The sequence below is a fragment of the Varanus komodoensis genome, unplaced genomic scaffold (genome assembly GCF_004798865.1).
Source record: "Varanus komodoensis strain SLA01 unplaced genomic scaffold, ASM479886v1 scaffold4, whole genome shotgun sequence".
In the NCBI taxonomy this organism is placed as follows: domain Eukaryota; kingdom Metazoa; phylum Chordata; class Lepidosauria; order Squamata; family Varanidae; genus Varanus; species Varanus komodoensis.
Window position 1 is genome coordinate 13194954 of NW_025335941.1, and position 13973 is coordinate 13208926.

Sequence of the window (13973 nt, forward strand, 5' to 3'; positions counted from 1 at the left end):
GGCTCCAAGATCACTACAGATGGTGACTGCAGCCAAGAAATTAAAAGACAATTGCTCCTTGGGAGGAAAGCTATGGCAAATCTAGACAGCATGCTAAAAAGCAGAGACATTACCCTGCTGACAAAAGTTGTATAGTCAAAGCTATGGTTTCCCCAGTTGCAATGTATGGCTGTGAATGCTGGACCATAAGGAAGGCTGAGCACCAAAGAACTAAGGCCTTTGAATTGTGGTGCTGGAGAAGACTCCTGAGAGTTCCTTGGACTGCAAAGAGATCAAACCAGTCAATCTTAGAGGAGATCAACCCTGACTGCTCTTTAGAAGGCCAGATACTGAAGATGAAACTCAAATACTTTGGCCACCTAACGAGAAGGAACAACTCATTGGAGATGTCCCTAATGCTGGGAATGATTGATGGCAAAAGGAGAAGGGGATGGCAGAGGATGAGGTGACTAGATGGAGTCACTGGGGCAGTGAGTGTGGGCTTGGGTGGTCTCTGAGGGATGGTGGAGGGCAGGAGAACCTGGAGGAATGTTGTCCATGGGGTCATGATGAGCAGGGCATGACTTTGTGACTAAACAACAACACATTTAAGTCTGAATGCACTGTTTGATATGCATATTCACTCTGAAGTCATATACATTGAAATCCCCTTTTGGTGAAAATCAAACAGATGTAAGATGTGAGACACATGTCAAACATTCAGCCCTTCTAGTGCTACTTCCTAGATAATACAGAGGTCCCAAAAGAGCAAAACTAAAAATCTCAGTTAATCAAACCCACTGTGAAGCTGCATGATGTATTACTTATATAAAATACGGTGCTGCGGGGGGAGCAAGTCTGTTCACTGAGGAATCCAGTGTTACACAATAGGTATTATTCTCACCTGAATTGCGATCATCCTTGAACGGGGATTTTTTCTTGCTACAGTCTTATACTTTGTTTCTGTTTTGGCAAGGGGACTATACTCAGCTACATCACTATGATTCTCAGCCTGATCAGGATTATTTTCACAAGGCTGAATATCACATTTCACTGGCATGGACAGAGAATTCTGGAACATTTGCACTTCATCATTTGTTGCATGATTAGCAATGCTGTAATTGCTGCTTGATACTGTTCCTGGATCAATATTAAGGTAAGCATTATAATCCACATATATATATTTAGAGTCTTCTGAAATATCTGGCACAAGTGGTATCTGAGTAAGCACTGGCAAAGTTCTTTCATTTTGATACTCTGATTGAATCTCATTCAGAAATAATGGTCGATTTTCAGGAATAACTGAAGGCAATGATTCTGCTATAGAGTCGGTTGTCTGACTAGAAAAAGAATACGTGGAAACAAAAGGACTAAAAGAGGAATGGCTGGTAGTCATATAATCCGGAGTATTACTGGCTACTGCTGCATTAGTAGATATTGTCACACAGGGCTGATTAATGTAAGACATGGGCTTGAATTCCTTAGCATCTGGATTTAAATGAAGTCTGGTTTGGGAATTATTTTCTTTACTATGTAGGCAGACTGAGCAATTTTCTTCATTTTTAGTTCTTTCATCCACTCCAATGACATCTGCATTTTCCTTCAGCATGACTGCATGTTTCATCAAGCCAATAAGATCACCTATCATAACAAAACGTTGAGATTCCAACAGAAAAGATTTCAGGCCACCAGCATCCTCTACAATCTTTTGAGTATGTTCAGGAAAATGTGCATATTCTCCAACTAACAGCTGGTTATCAATTTCCATAGGGCCATATTCTTCCAAGATTTGAGAAAAATAGCTGTGAAAGTAATCAAAGGTATATTTAATTTCAATAGGAAGCTGTGCAATCACTACTAATTTATTATTTCATGTATCAGCTTACATGAATATTATAAAACATGACCAATTTAAAGAGAACCAGTAGGAAACTGAATAGTTTTAAATAAAGTGTAACACTATGGACCACAATATGAACATCATATCTAACTATATCTTATGGAAGCTAATAAAGCAATTTTGAGCTACACACTATAAGACTGTCCAGTTGGATCCCTCTACATTTTCACTAAATGCGTTCAGAGGCAAGGAGTGAGGCTGTGTCTGCTGGACTTGCTTTCCATATTGGAATGCCTGTAGGCCACATATTGGCAATCTCCAGGCCAGAGGGCAGAGCTTCTGCAAGGCCCCACAAAGGCAGCCCACACCTTTGTAGGCTGGGAGAACTTCCACAGGGCAGATTAGGCCCATGAGTTGGAAGTTCCTCATGAGTGGCATAAACTAGTATCAGGACCATCTGAAACACAGAAACAGAGTAAGTCAGAAGGGTCCTCCTGGGCCATCTAGTCTGACCCCCAGCTCTAGCCGGCTCCACTCATGACATCCCTACCATGTACATGTCTAGCCTATCCTTGAAAAAGGATATTCTTGAACACATGGTGGGCATGTCATGAGCACTGTTGAAACACATGCTATTTTTAGTATTAGCAGCTTTGTGCCAAACCATCATGTTGCTTTTGAAAACCAAAGAATTTTTCAGACACAATTGTTTCAACAGAAAATATGAGAGGCAAAACTCCCCAAAGCAGTAAATGATGCTTAGCCAAGGCAAAATGTCGAAAGTATTAAGAATACTTATTCATCACAGCTGCTCCTTCCCTGTTTTCTTTTAAATAATACACATAATAAAGTAGGACATAGCAACATACTCATACAAGCTTTCACAAGTTGGGTCTGGATAGTTGTCCAGAATGCTCTGATAATCGCTACTGGAAGAAGCATTATTATACAAAGCTTCAAATATCTCCACTTGTTCATGAAGACCATCTGGAATCCTGAAAGGCTCATGCAGATTCATAAAACTTCTGCTGAAGAGTAACAACAACAGGCATTAAGAAAAGCAGGTTCTTTATAATTTGAAAATGCATGATTTAAAGTAAAAATTAAATAGTGAACAGTGTATACTTCACTTGTTTGTTTTATCCATGGACTTAAACAATGATAATAAAATACAACATACAATCTAATCATAAGAAAAAAAATTAGAACAAAATTAATGAATCCTTAAAAAACGGTAACTAAACCACCTTAGCTGTCAAACTTACTATCTAAAATATGAGCCCAGAAGTAGCTTGGATGCTATTTTACAGCTGTTAGGGAAAAATAGCAAATGTTTTGACCAATGAGCACCTCCACCATTAAGAATAAAATTTTCATCTTATCTCTTCAGAGATGGAACAATGAAATAATTTCAGTATTACCTTCTCTAAAAAGGAATGGCAGAAATTTAAGAAAAAATGTACAGTGCTTGTCTGAAACTGCTGATGACATTTGCTGAATGCTGGGTGCAGTATAGCTATTAGTATTAACAATATTTTTAATCCACCCCATAAAAATGGTTTCTGGACAGATAAAGATTTTCCGAAGTAAAACTTTTCAATTTCTTCTTCTTGGTGTATAGACTTGAATGATGGCTATGTTCAAAACTTTCTGAAGAATTCAGTTATGATTTGGTCAGACTTTGCATTATAATTCCCTATTGCCCGTGCTACATTAGAGCCACTCCATTTCTTCTGTGTTTGTCATTTCTAGAGAAAAACATTTTGACTGAAAATGTCTCATTCCAGCCCACTTTATTTCATTCACACCAAGTGCTACAATACTTAACTACTCCATTTCTTGTTTAAGGGTTTTCAATTCCCCTTGATTGATTCTTCTTACATTCCGTGTTCCAATTGCATGTGTTGTTCAGCAATAGACTTTCCTTTTACTTCTGTGCAGGTCTGCTGCTAGACTTCCTTTTAGCGTTGATTTAGTTGAGTCATAAGTGCCACACTAGTTCATACCTGTTCTTTGCTCTTCCCCAGTTGCTAGTTCAGTGCATTCTGATATGGGAATCTCATCTTGTGGCACTATGTCTTGTTTCATTTGCGACTATTGTATAACAGGGTTTTCAAGGTAAAAATATTTAGAAGTAGTTTAACTATTGCATTCTTCTGTCCAGTACTAACCAGGGGAAAAAAAAACTTGTGCATCACTGCTGTTATCTTTGAAAAATCCTCCGCCAGCATCACCTTCAACTACCACCACCTACCAGTAGCTGTCTACTCCTGCCTCCATTTGAGATACTCATTCTTTTTTTGGTAATGTGACAGTTATTCCTGAAGAGGGTAGATGCATAGGGTCTGAGTTTTTACCATTCTGTCTTGGGTGACTCAACTAGAAGACCAACCTAGTGAGAGTCTGGCAGGAATGCTGCCAGGAAGGAGAGTGAGAGCCCTGGCAGGAATGCTCTTGGCTTCTCTCACAGTCTCAATCCTGCTCACTATCTTTAAGGTATGCATCCAAGATGGAGATCAGGACTAGAGATTTCCATTAGCAGGGAACACCATCAGATATAACCCACTGATAATTTTAAGCGAAAGGTTTATCTATACAGTACTTGATATGCTAATTGCATGCTCCAGGTTACAAAAAGGGTATGTGAGTGTGCACAGCTTGCCATAACCAATGAGTTTAGGAGGATTTAAACATCCTTAATTTTGGCTAGACTGTCTTCTATGCACTTTCATTCCAGAACTTACAATGTATTTTCTTCTGAAAATAGATAGTCATCTTCTCTAGTTACTGTACCAACTCGACCAGACACAACTAAATTAGCCTAGAGGAAGAGAAAAAGAAAAACAATAAAACGTGTTTTATACCGACAGGTTCAGATCCAGCACAGCATACATCAACATTGTCTTATTTCTGTATATTAAGTCTCATTTAGTTAATAATGTATATATTATACACTTTGTTTTCTTTGAATTTGGAAAAAAAATGGTCTCAGAAGGGGTATTGCCTCTTGTTTCACATGAAGGAGATAATGTGTCTTCTAAAATGACACTGCTATAACAAACCTGTTCATCTAAAAATAAAGTATGCTTCTTAAATTTCTAAAGTTAAAATTCTATTCCCATGAAAATTGTGCAAATATTTTAAAAATCGATTGGTTAAAAGCCATACAATTATGTCCTGTGCTCCTAAAACCCTGAACAGTGAGAAAAAGAAGTTTTCCCACATCACTTCCAATCCTTCTAGTGGACTTCCCACAACATGGGATCCAAGCTGAAAAGTATCCAAGGAATAATAAATAAGTACAGGAATAACAAAATCCTTCTTTGATTTTCAGAATAGTATTCAAAGAAAAGTGTTTAAGATGTGACGAATATAAGAAATTGGACAGAAGAGCACCTGGGAATTTACTAATTTTGTTTCTGTCATTAAATCCTAACAGCGAAGAATATCTTTTAAGAATAAAAAATTACCTTTGATCCCTTTGCCTTCTTTTGGTTTCTTTTTTTAACTTTGATAGTGTTATTCTATAAAAGCAAGAATTTTTTTAGCACAGCTTATCATTTACAGTATGCCAAAATATAATAAAAGAAAAGAAAAGAATACTGCTCAATTTTACTTGCACTTTCTGTCTTCCATTCTGTGTTTTCCCTAGCAAAAAAACCCAAGGTCTACATTTATTTTCCAATTTCTACAGTACCCCACCTTGGCAAGTTCAAGTTGTTGGATGTCCTCGGTCATAAGCATTCACATATACTGATATTTACTTGGCAACAAATACATGCAGTTATGTGGCCCATATGTGAAAGTAGTCATACAGAAAAATAATCATCTTCTTCCTGCTCGCAGAATATTAAAGTTTATTCATGTTTCTGTTTCAACAAAGATCAAGAAGAAAAGCAAACTTACCAAAGTAGTTTCAGTTCCCTCCTTTGTTATTACAGTAAAAGGATTATCTGTTTTCAAAATATATTTACAATATTGTAAGGAAAAAGATAAGACCAGGATACAAAGAAAATTCCAAACTTTGTACCAATACTACCATGACTTTATCAGATCCTTTTAAGCCTATGCACAACTGTGGAGGACTAGGTATTTATAATAGACACATTAACTATTCCTTGATCTGTCGATCCATATTAGCATATCACATTCATCAACCTATAAACAAGCCAATCCTAAGCAAATGATTAAAACTGTATGTGGCTGGTGTATGGCAGGTGGCACTTCTGCTCATCCCCAATAGCACATGAGTTGTTTAAACCATGTGCTGCTGTTATGTGGACTAAAGAGATTTATATGAAATATTTGGACACTTAATTCAAAGCCATCTCCACAGAAGCTTTTGCTGGTCCAGCAGGAAATGTCCCTACCCCAACTCAGCAAGTAAAAAGTATGATAGTGCCTGGGATTTTGCATATCCTTCCATATGAAGGCTGACTTATTTGTAAAGAATCTACAGCTCTCCTCATTTGACTCCATGCATCACAGTCCATCACATTCTCCCTCAGAAACACCTAATGAGGTCATATAAGCTCTTGGTGTAATAGGGAAGGATAAACATTAATATAGCAGGAACACCATGCTCTTGGGAAGGTATATTTCCTGAGGCTTGTAATCAGAATATTAAACGCATGACATACAGATATGCACTTAGATCAATGCATTGTAATGAAGTTTTAAAGGGGAAACCCAGTCTTTTACTTATCCTGGTATACTTACCAAGGTTATCAAAATAGTCATCTAAGAATTGATGAAGAAATGGGAAATTCTCTCTATTCTCTTCTAACATCCATAGAAAACAACGAATTTCCATGTATGATAGCTCTCTAAAGTAGTCTAGTATGTCAAATGTATCTTCAGATGTGAAGCTAAACATCCTGCCCAGTTTGAAACCATATTTCTCATTCCAGAGAACTGCTATTAAACTAAGATCAAGATTTACAAAGCATGTTCCATGTTCAGCAAAAAATATTTTTGTAGCTTTTAAACCTGCAAGACAACAATAGTAACAACAACATAAATTCACATCAAGATACATATTATGCAATCGGTAGACATATGCAAATTGATTACATTTTAAGAAGTTATTTGTATCCACATTTGCCTGAACAGCTTATTTTGGGAAGAATCCTGACAGTGCAATGTAATGTAATCCAATTTTATCATCCTGTCACTATTCAGAGCAATTAAATGGGAGATGCTGAGGTACTTAGCATCTGTAATTTAACTTATTGTTATGGTGGTTTAAAATGGGCTGGGGGTTAGTGGCTGATGAACTATATCCCTGTAAAGTAGGGCTTTAAGAGCCATCAATAGGTGAATCCACCAATGCCCTTCCATGGGCAGAAGAAATTTTGATCTGTTGCATATACTGCTAATTGAAACAGGGTATGGAGGATGCAATTTTTAGCAATTTGTCTTCCTCAGTACAGCCCATGCAAAAACACCAGTGAAAATTAGATGCCTCTCTTTCAGGTTTGTTTGTTTGGTTTTGAACAGTTACTGCAGGTACATACATTTCCTCTCCATTTATTTCCCAATCCATAAATTGGTGAAAATTACCCCTTCACTTACTTCCCAGCCATTACATTTGCCTATATTTCTTTAGGTTTTTTTAACGAACAGTCAGAGAATAGCAATAACTTCTCCAAAACAGGAGCCATAAAAACTGAGGGGAAAATGGGTATCTTCCCTTTCCAGAACAGCTAAACACTACAGGAAATGCTCAAAAGGAGGCTGATACCAAGAAATCACTTAAAACTACAGAGATAACATCATGAACAGGGAAATTTTGTGTCACCACCCCTTGCTTTTGGTGAACTGCTTTAAAGGAACTTTTTAGCAGTTGGATTCTGGCAACTGTGCCCAAATTAGCCTCTATTCAGTGTCACATGTCAATTTTCTTGTCTGTTACCTACTCTACTTTGCTGCTTCCTTGGACAACTGAAACGGATAAGGAAATTGACCAGGTAAGATTACACATATCAAGCAGCTATAAAGAGTGTGCCTGTGAAAGGGGTGTATGTGAGAGAGAGGAGGGGGGAATTTTCAAGGACTGGAAAAGCAAAATATACCCCAGTTGTGTTTTTTGAGGTTCTGAGGTCCCCCCCTTTTCTTTTTTTAAAGTAGTGACTGAAAAGAGTAGTGATCAGAACAGGAACTGGGAGACAAGATGAGTTCAGCTGGATATTAAGATATATTCTGGAGAAACAAAGAGGACAGAGAGAGGAGTAGGGGAACAACACATGTGAGCACAGTCATTTCTGGGCCTGCAAACAACCAACCCACCATGGCTTATGTTCAGGATGACTTAGCATGACATGCAAACCTGCCCAATGACAACACATGATGTCAACAACCCAACAATAAATCATGGGTTCTCTTTCTGAGATAATATTATCTGTCAACCAGTTAAGTAAGCGCAACCAAACTGAGATCGATTATGTGGCTTCTGGAAAAATAAAGGTTTCTGCCTGGGCAAATTAAGAAAGATACTTAAAAGCAAAATCACTGGTACTAGAAGGATTTGTGCTATGGAAGTTTTTTTGAGCCACTCTACAAATTTTGTTGGAAGAAAAGTAGGAAAACAAATTTAGATAAAATAAATTTACTTCTCCCCAAATCTTGCTTGCAAACCACTAGAAACAGCAATAATTACTTACAAACTGGCAAACTAAGTTAACAGATAAGCTTACACATTATAAACGTAGCTGAGAAAGCAAGAACCCAGGAGATTTACTCTTGGAAGAACTGCATCCTTATTGCAATAGCTTCAACCACCAAAAAAAAAAAAGTTAGAAATGCAGTACTTGCTGCAGTATACTGACAAACTTGACCCGTTTTCTGAACAGCCCCAGTACGAATATTATTTTAATTTCTTACATTGTTTTATTGACTATAGAACATTTAAAACCAAACAATTTTTTTCACGACCATGTTTCTCCACCCCTTTTCTTTTCTAGCAGATCAAAATGAAAAACTTATAAAGGACAATCCTTTATTGAAGCTTAACAGGTTTTGCTGTGTTACATGAGAGCTGTTAATGATCTGCGTACATCAAAATGGTAATCCCTCGGACTGGTTTGAGTAGCCTCCGCACATGTGCAGAGTTGATTCCAAACTAAAATGGTCCCCTCCTCCTTCCTTTCCCAGAGCCTCAGGATGGTTCCTGCTGCTTGTGGACAAAATGATGGGAAAGTCTGATGTTATATAATTGATCTGCCTGTTTAGGTTGGTGCCACCTCACTGGATCTAGGAATGCACTCTCCTCACTCACACTTGCTCTCGCCCATGCCCAGTACAGTTTGGTTCTCAGTCGCTGCTTGATTATTCTCACTTGTTCACCTTGACTCTGCAGAGTCACGTGACAATTCCTCATTTCCTTCTTCACATTCCAGAGAGGCTATATTGTTAAAGAGCTGGGCCTCATTGCTACAAATTTGTACTGCATCCACTTTTTAAAGGCATGAATCCAGGGCAAGGGTTGAAAATACACAGTCTTGACGAACATGAGTTACTCTGGCTCTTGTCAATGTCTGGATTATCTTAAGTTTCAAGACTAAACAAAGGCAAGGCAACAATGTATTACTTGCTCATACTAGTGTCTGGACTCATTTCAGGAGTGGCAGGACTATAAGATATTCTCCGTAAGAGGATACAGGGAGTAAGTTCCCAGGGAGGAGCAAACAACTGTTGCAGTATGCTGGAGCTCTGCAAACATGAAGGTTTTACAAAGCTATGGAATGCAGAGGACTTCTGAACTGCCCAGCAAGGACACATATTTCTCAGTGTCATATATCCTTGGCTTTCAGTATTTATTTTATAGACTTAAGACATGTTGTTGTTGTTAGTTGCGAAGTGGTGTCCGACCCATTGTGACCCCACGGACAACATTCCTCCAGGCCTTCCTGTCCTCCACCATCCCCTGGAGTCCACTTAAGCTCACGATACTTAAGACATAACTATGAATAAAACAAAGTGGATTTTGGAGATCAGAATTATTCCCATCATTTTATTTTTCAGGGGAGCATCAGCTGCCAACCTGTTCTCATATCTAAAATCAGCGAACAATACAAGCATTCTGAGAATAAAAGCCCTACAATGGAACTAAACTACAGGAAAAAATTGCCTTACCATTATTGTCGAGATGTTTCATCCAATCGTGCAGGTTAGGATCTACTTCTTCAAGCTCACTTAAAATGTGAACAAAAATTCTTGACTTCACTCTATCATTTTTAGTAATTAAGAAGTTTATGATCTGGTCCACCACTTCGATGGGTAATAGACAACTTGAAGAAATCTGCGCATAATCTTCTTCACTAAGTACCCACCATGAAAACAACTCATTAAGAAGTTTGAAGGTATCATGTACACCAGCCTGTATGTTTGCAGCCCGCTGCACAATAAGTTGCAGGACTGTATCCCCAGTAAAATAACTCTTCTGAATGCTTCCTAAGATAAAACAAGTAGAATGACTTCTAGGCTCCACAGAAAAACATAGGAAACCACATATAAAGAAATACTTAACATATTCACAAAATAAAGATTCATATACCTTTATGATTATTGTCTTTTGATATACAGTTTTCTTTGTGAGATACTTCTGCATGGTCTGTTACTGTGGCTGAGATAGCTTCTTTCAAACATTTTCTCTCTTGTTTTATTTGTAGATTCCTAGAACTGATTCAAACAACTAACTGTGACACTTGGCAAGAAATTCTTAAAGAAGTTCTGATAGCATTCCATCATCCAAATTTACCTTTAAAAATCAAGGCTACTAATATTTGGCACAAACAAATTCACATTGATCAATTGATCACATTTCTATGCCACCCCACAGCCAGAGTTTAGACCCCAAGAAGAGCCATCTTGAATGCGTAAGTCATAGGAGGCACTTAGCGAAGATGGCAATGTCATACATTCTTGCAACTTTCACACGAAGCCCATGTGAACTGACCGCTATATATACAGACTAATAAAGAGCACTGTGGGTGTGTCAGCGGCATGTCGCCATTGGAGGAGTATGGTCACAGCACCATGAGACTTTGGTGACCCAATTTGGCAACCCAGAGATGAAACTGGAGCCCTATTAAACCTTTATTTTGTTTTAATTATGATAATGACAATGGTGAAGTCACTTATGAAGAACTCTTTGAAAGTCTGCTTAAAAGGTTATAGGTATGAGTTGTTTTTCACTGAAAGTTTCTGCAAGTTTAAGTACGTCTTTAGTCATATTTCAGCACTAAGAATTTAAAATGCAGTAACAATAGAGGTTTCAAATAGATATTCATTGCTTTTAATGTGTTATGACCAGGTAAAGGGGTTATGAGTAACCAACCTTCACTGCAACACATTGGCTCTCAATCTGACTGGATCACATGTTTCTGTTTAAATGGTGCTGTTCTACAGTAACCTATTAGGAATTTCACATCATATACACCAGACTGTGTAAGTTTAAGGGTGCAGAGGGATAAACTTCTCAAGGTAATTTCTCAAATGTATTTATGGATATCAATGACAACATAAAAGCTTTTGAGAAATGACAATATAAAACTAGAAAAAATAAACAAGAAATTGAGGGAAAATGCTAATATTTTGTGAACTGGATAGCAATTAGGAATTTTTAGGCAAAGAATTGAAAAGAGTAGAAGGTGGGGGTAATAAAAGGAGTTCAATCAGAAAACACACTTACAGACACAGTTAGTAAAACTAATCAGCAAAGACTGATGAGTCAGAAAGACATTTAGAAGACCCAGATGATAAAAATATATGTACAAATAGTAAAAGTAGAGGTATCGAAGAAAAAACTGAAGGCTTGCATCTTTTAACATTTCTAAATGGCCTTCTTGTAAGCCCTATGTGAGCCAAGTCAGAAAGAATTAACATTATGACTATAAATAGATTCAGTCCAACTAACTGCATAGGAACGTTGGCAGAGATATATTAGTGATTTTTGAAAATAAAACTTCTAGGGACTTCATTGAGCAAGCCACATGAGAAAACCCTAATTCAAAAATTGATGGGAACTCTATTTTCTTGCTGAAATTTGGTGATAGGATTGTTTAATTTCCTTAGTATTTCTTGTTCAGAATAATTTGAGCAATCATGTCCACAGTCTAATTTGTGAATGTATTTTTGTGTAATATGTGGATGTGTGCATACATAATAAAAATGCATGTGCAACACCCACCCTTGAAACCCTTAAAGAGATTATAAGCCAGAACTGATGGAACTGCAGTTCCTTGCCTACTGTTACATCAAATGTGACACACAGAGACCCACAGGCACAGGAGACCTACAAACCACTCATGTCTGGAAATAAGCTGCCTGGCTGACACAGATGGCGCACTGTATGAATTCTACTCACAGGCTCCCATTCTACAAAATGGCATTTCTCATTGATCATATCTTGTGGTAATCCTTCTGCTTGAAAACTAATTGTTTTTATTACTTAGATAATGGAAAGTTAGGAAACTTACCTCAAACATTTTTGTTTGACAGTGGGCTTTGGAGGATTCTTGTTTTTTATTTTATGTTCAAACTAGGGAGGAAAAATAGCAAGTTCAAAGATCTCTTAAAAAGTATTTTATCAGAACAGTAAAAACATGGAATATTACTCTGTCATGAAATCAATTCCACATTGATATACTTTATCAAGACATAAAAAACCTTATCCAGTCTAAAAACATTTTTATTTTGCTTTTAAGCATTTTATGCTTTATTCAGAGTAGAAAAGAGGTTTCTTTTCCTTTTTTGAGGCAATGATATTCTGCCTTTCTGTTTTGCTTCATTTTTTTTTTTTGTTGACAGACTTCCAAAATCAATTAAAATGAGTGAATCTTGCTAATTAAATCCACTACAAAATAGGACCTCTGAAACAGTCTCAATTTTATTAAATTCCCCTCTAATAGAAAAGGTAATGTTGGGTCTAGCAACACAGGCCACTGGTGCTATAACATTCAGGGTGCTCTTAAATGTGGTCAAGAAATTGGGAGCAAATTACAGGATCATATAGTTCCTCTGATCACCTGTGTTCCCTTTTCTGAGTGAATTCTGCCTACTGAATTGATGGTCAGCACATGTTATACTGGCTTCAGAATTTAACTTTAGTTTTGACAAGAGGAAGAAATTCCCTCTGGGCAAAGAAGACAGGGAAGACAGTCCATAATCTTAGCTGCTGTACTTCTCTTACACATGAGCTACACTATACATATTAAGTGTCATTAAGTAAGCCTCAAACAGTCTGCAATGGAGGTGAAACCTTGCAGATGCAAGCAAAGTCTATTTTTTTCAATAAATATTGGGGACACAATCCCACATACTTACCTGTTAGTAAGCCCCACTGACTGTAATGGCCTGGTTCACACATAACATTAACCTATGGTTTTGGTTATCAAATTCCAGGTTGTTGTGATGTGTGAATGTGGCCAAACAACCCAACAACAAACCATACTGGTTTCTGTATGAATCTGTTTTTCTATACATTTCTCAGTCTTTCAGCCATTATTACAGAGTTTAAGTCCACATTTAATAATGAAACAGGTCTATAGAACTGCGGCAGAGTGGGATCATTACCTTCTTAATGTATCAATGGTATATGAGCTTCTTGCTATGATATGGGTAATACACTCTCATCTTTGATTTTGTTCATTACTTTTTGAAGTGGTAGTATTAATTTTTCCTCTAGGCATTTATAATGCATTGTGGAAAGACCATCTGGCCAGGTGCTTTGCCTTTTTTTTTTTTGTCTTTTAATAGCTTATGAAATCTCCTGGATAGCAACAGTGCCTTTGGTCCAATGTGAATTTGTCAATATGAGTTTCTTCTATTTATTGTTCCAGTCTATCTTTTGAAATTATTTTAAATACAGGTTTGAAAAAAAACCTTTGAGCTGATCATGTATTTCTTCCTCCACATGAGAAGTTCCATTGTTGTTCTTAATCAATCTCTTTTCCACCTCTCTTTTGAGACAGTACATAAGGTATCTTCCAGGTTTGCTTGTTCAAAGTATTTTTCTTTAAAAAATTAATTTCTTCTGAACTTCCTCTGTTTATATCAAGTCTACTTGATTTCTTAAATTGTCTGAGTTCAATTAAAATTGATTATCTAAAGACTTCTTATGACAGTCCTTCAATATTTGAATTCTTTCAAGGAC

The 13973-nt window shown here is 37.1% G+C and overlaps 1 protein-coding gene across 4 annotated transcripts in view; it reads right to left on the minus strand.

Moving 5' to 3' along the window:
- TTC3 (tetratricopeptide repeat domain 3) overlaps positions 1-13973 on the minus strand; it is a 70258-nt gene that overhangs the window by 18526 nt on the left and 37759 nt on the right. For 3 of the 4 annotated variants that reach the window (XM_044442211.1, XM_044442208.1, XM_044442212.1), the window contains exons 16-24: positions 12298-12359; positions 10374-10498; positions 9953-10270; positions 6539-6808; positions 5726-5772; positions 5290-5343; positions 4564-4640; positions 2689-2847; positions 884-1781 (exon numbers count right to left, since the gene is read on the minus strand). In XM_044442211.1, coding sequence (XP_044298146.1) covers positions 884-1781; positions 2689-2847; positions 4564-4640; positions 5290-5343; positions 5726-5772; positions 6539-6808; positions 9953-10270; positions 10374-10498; positions 12298-12359 — 2010 coding nt within the window. The remainder of the gene's footprint in view (positions 1-883; positions 1782-2688; positions 2848-4563; positions 4641-5289; positions 5344-5725; positions 5773-6538; positions 6809-9952; positions 10271-10373; positions 10499-12297; positions 12360-13973) is intronic. The other variant, XM_044442209.1, reaches the window with a different exon arrangement.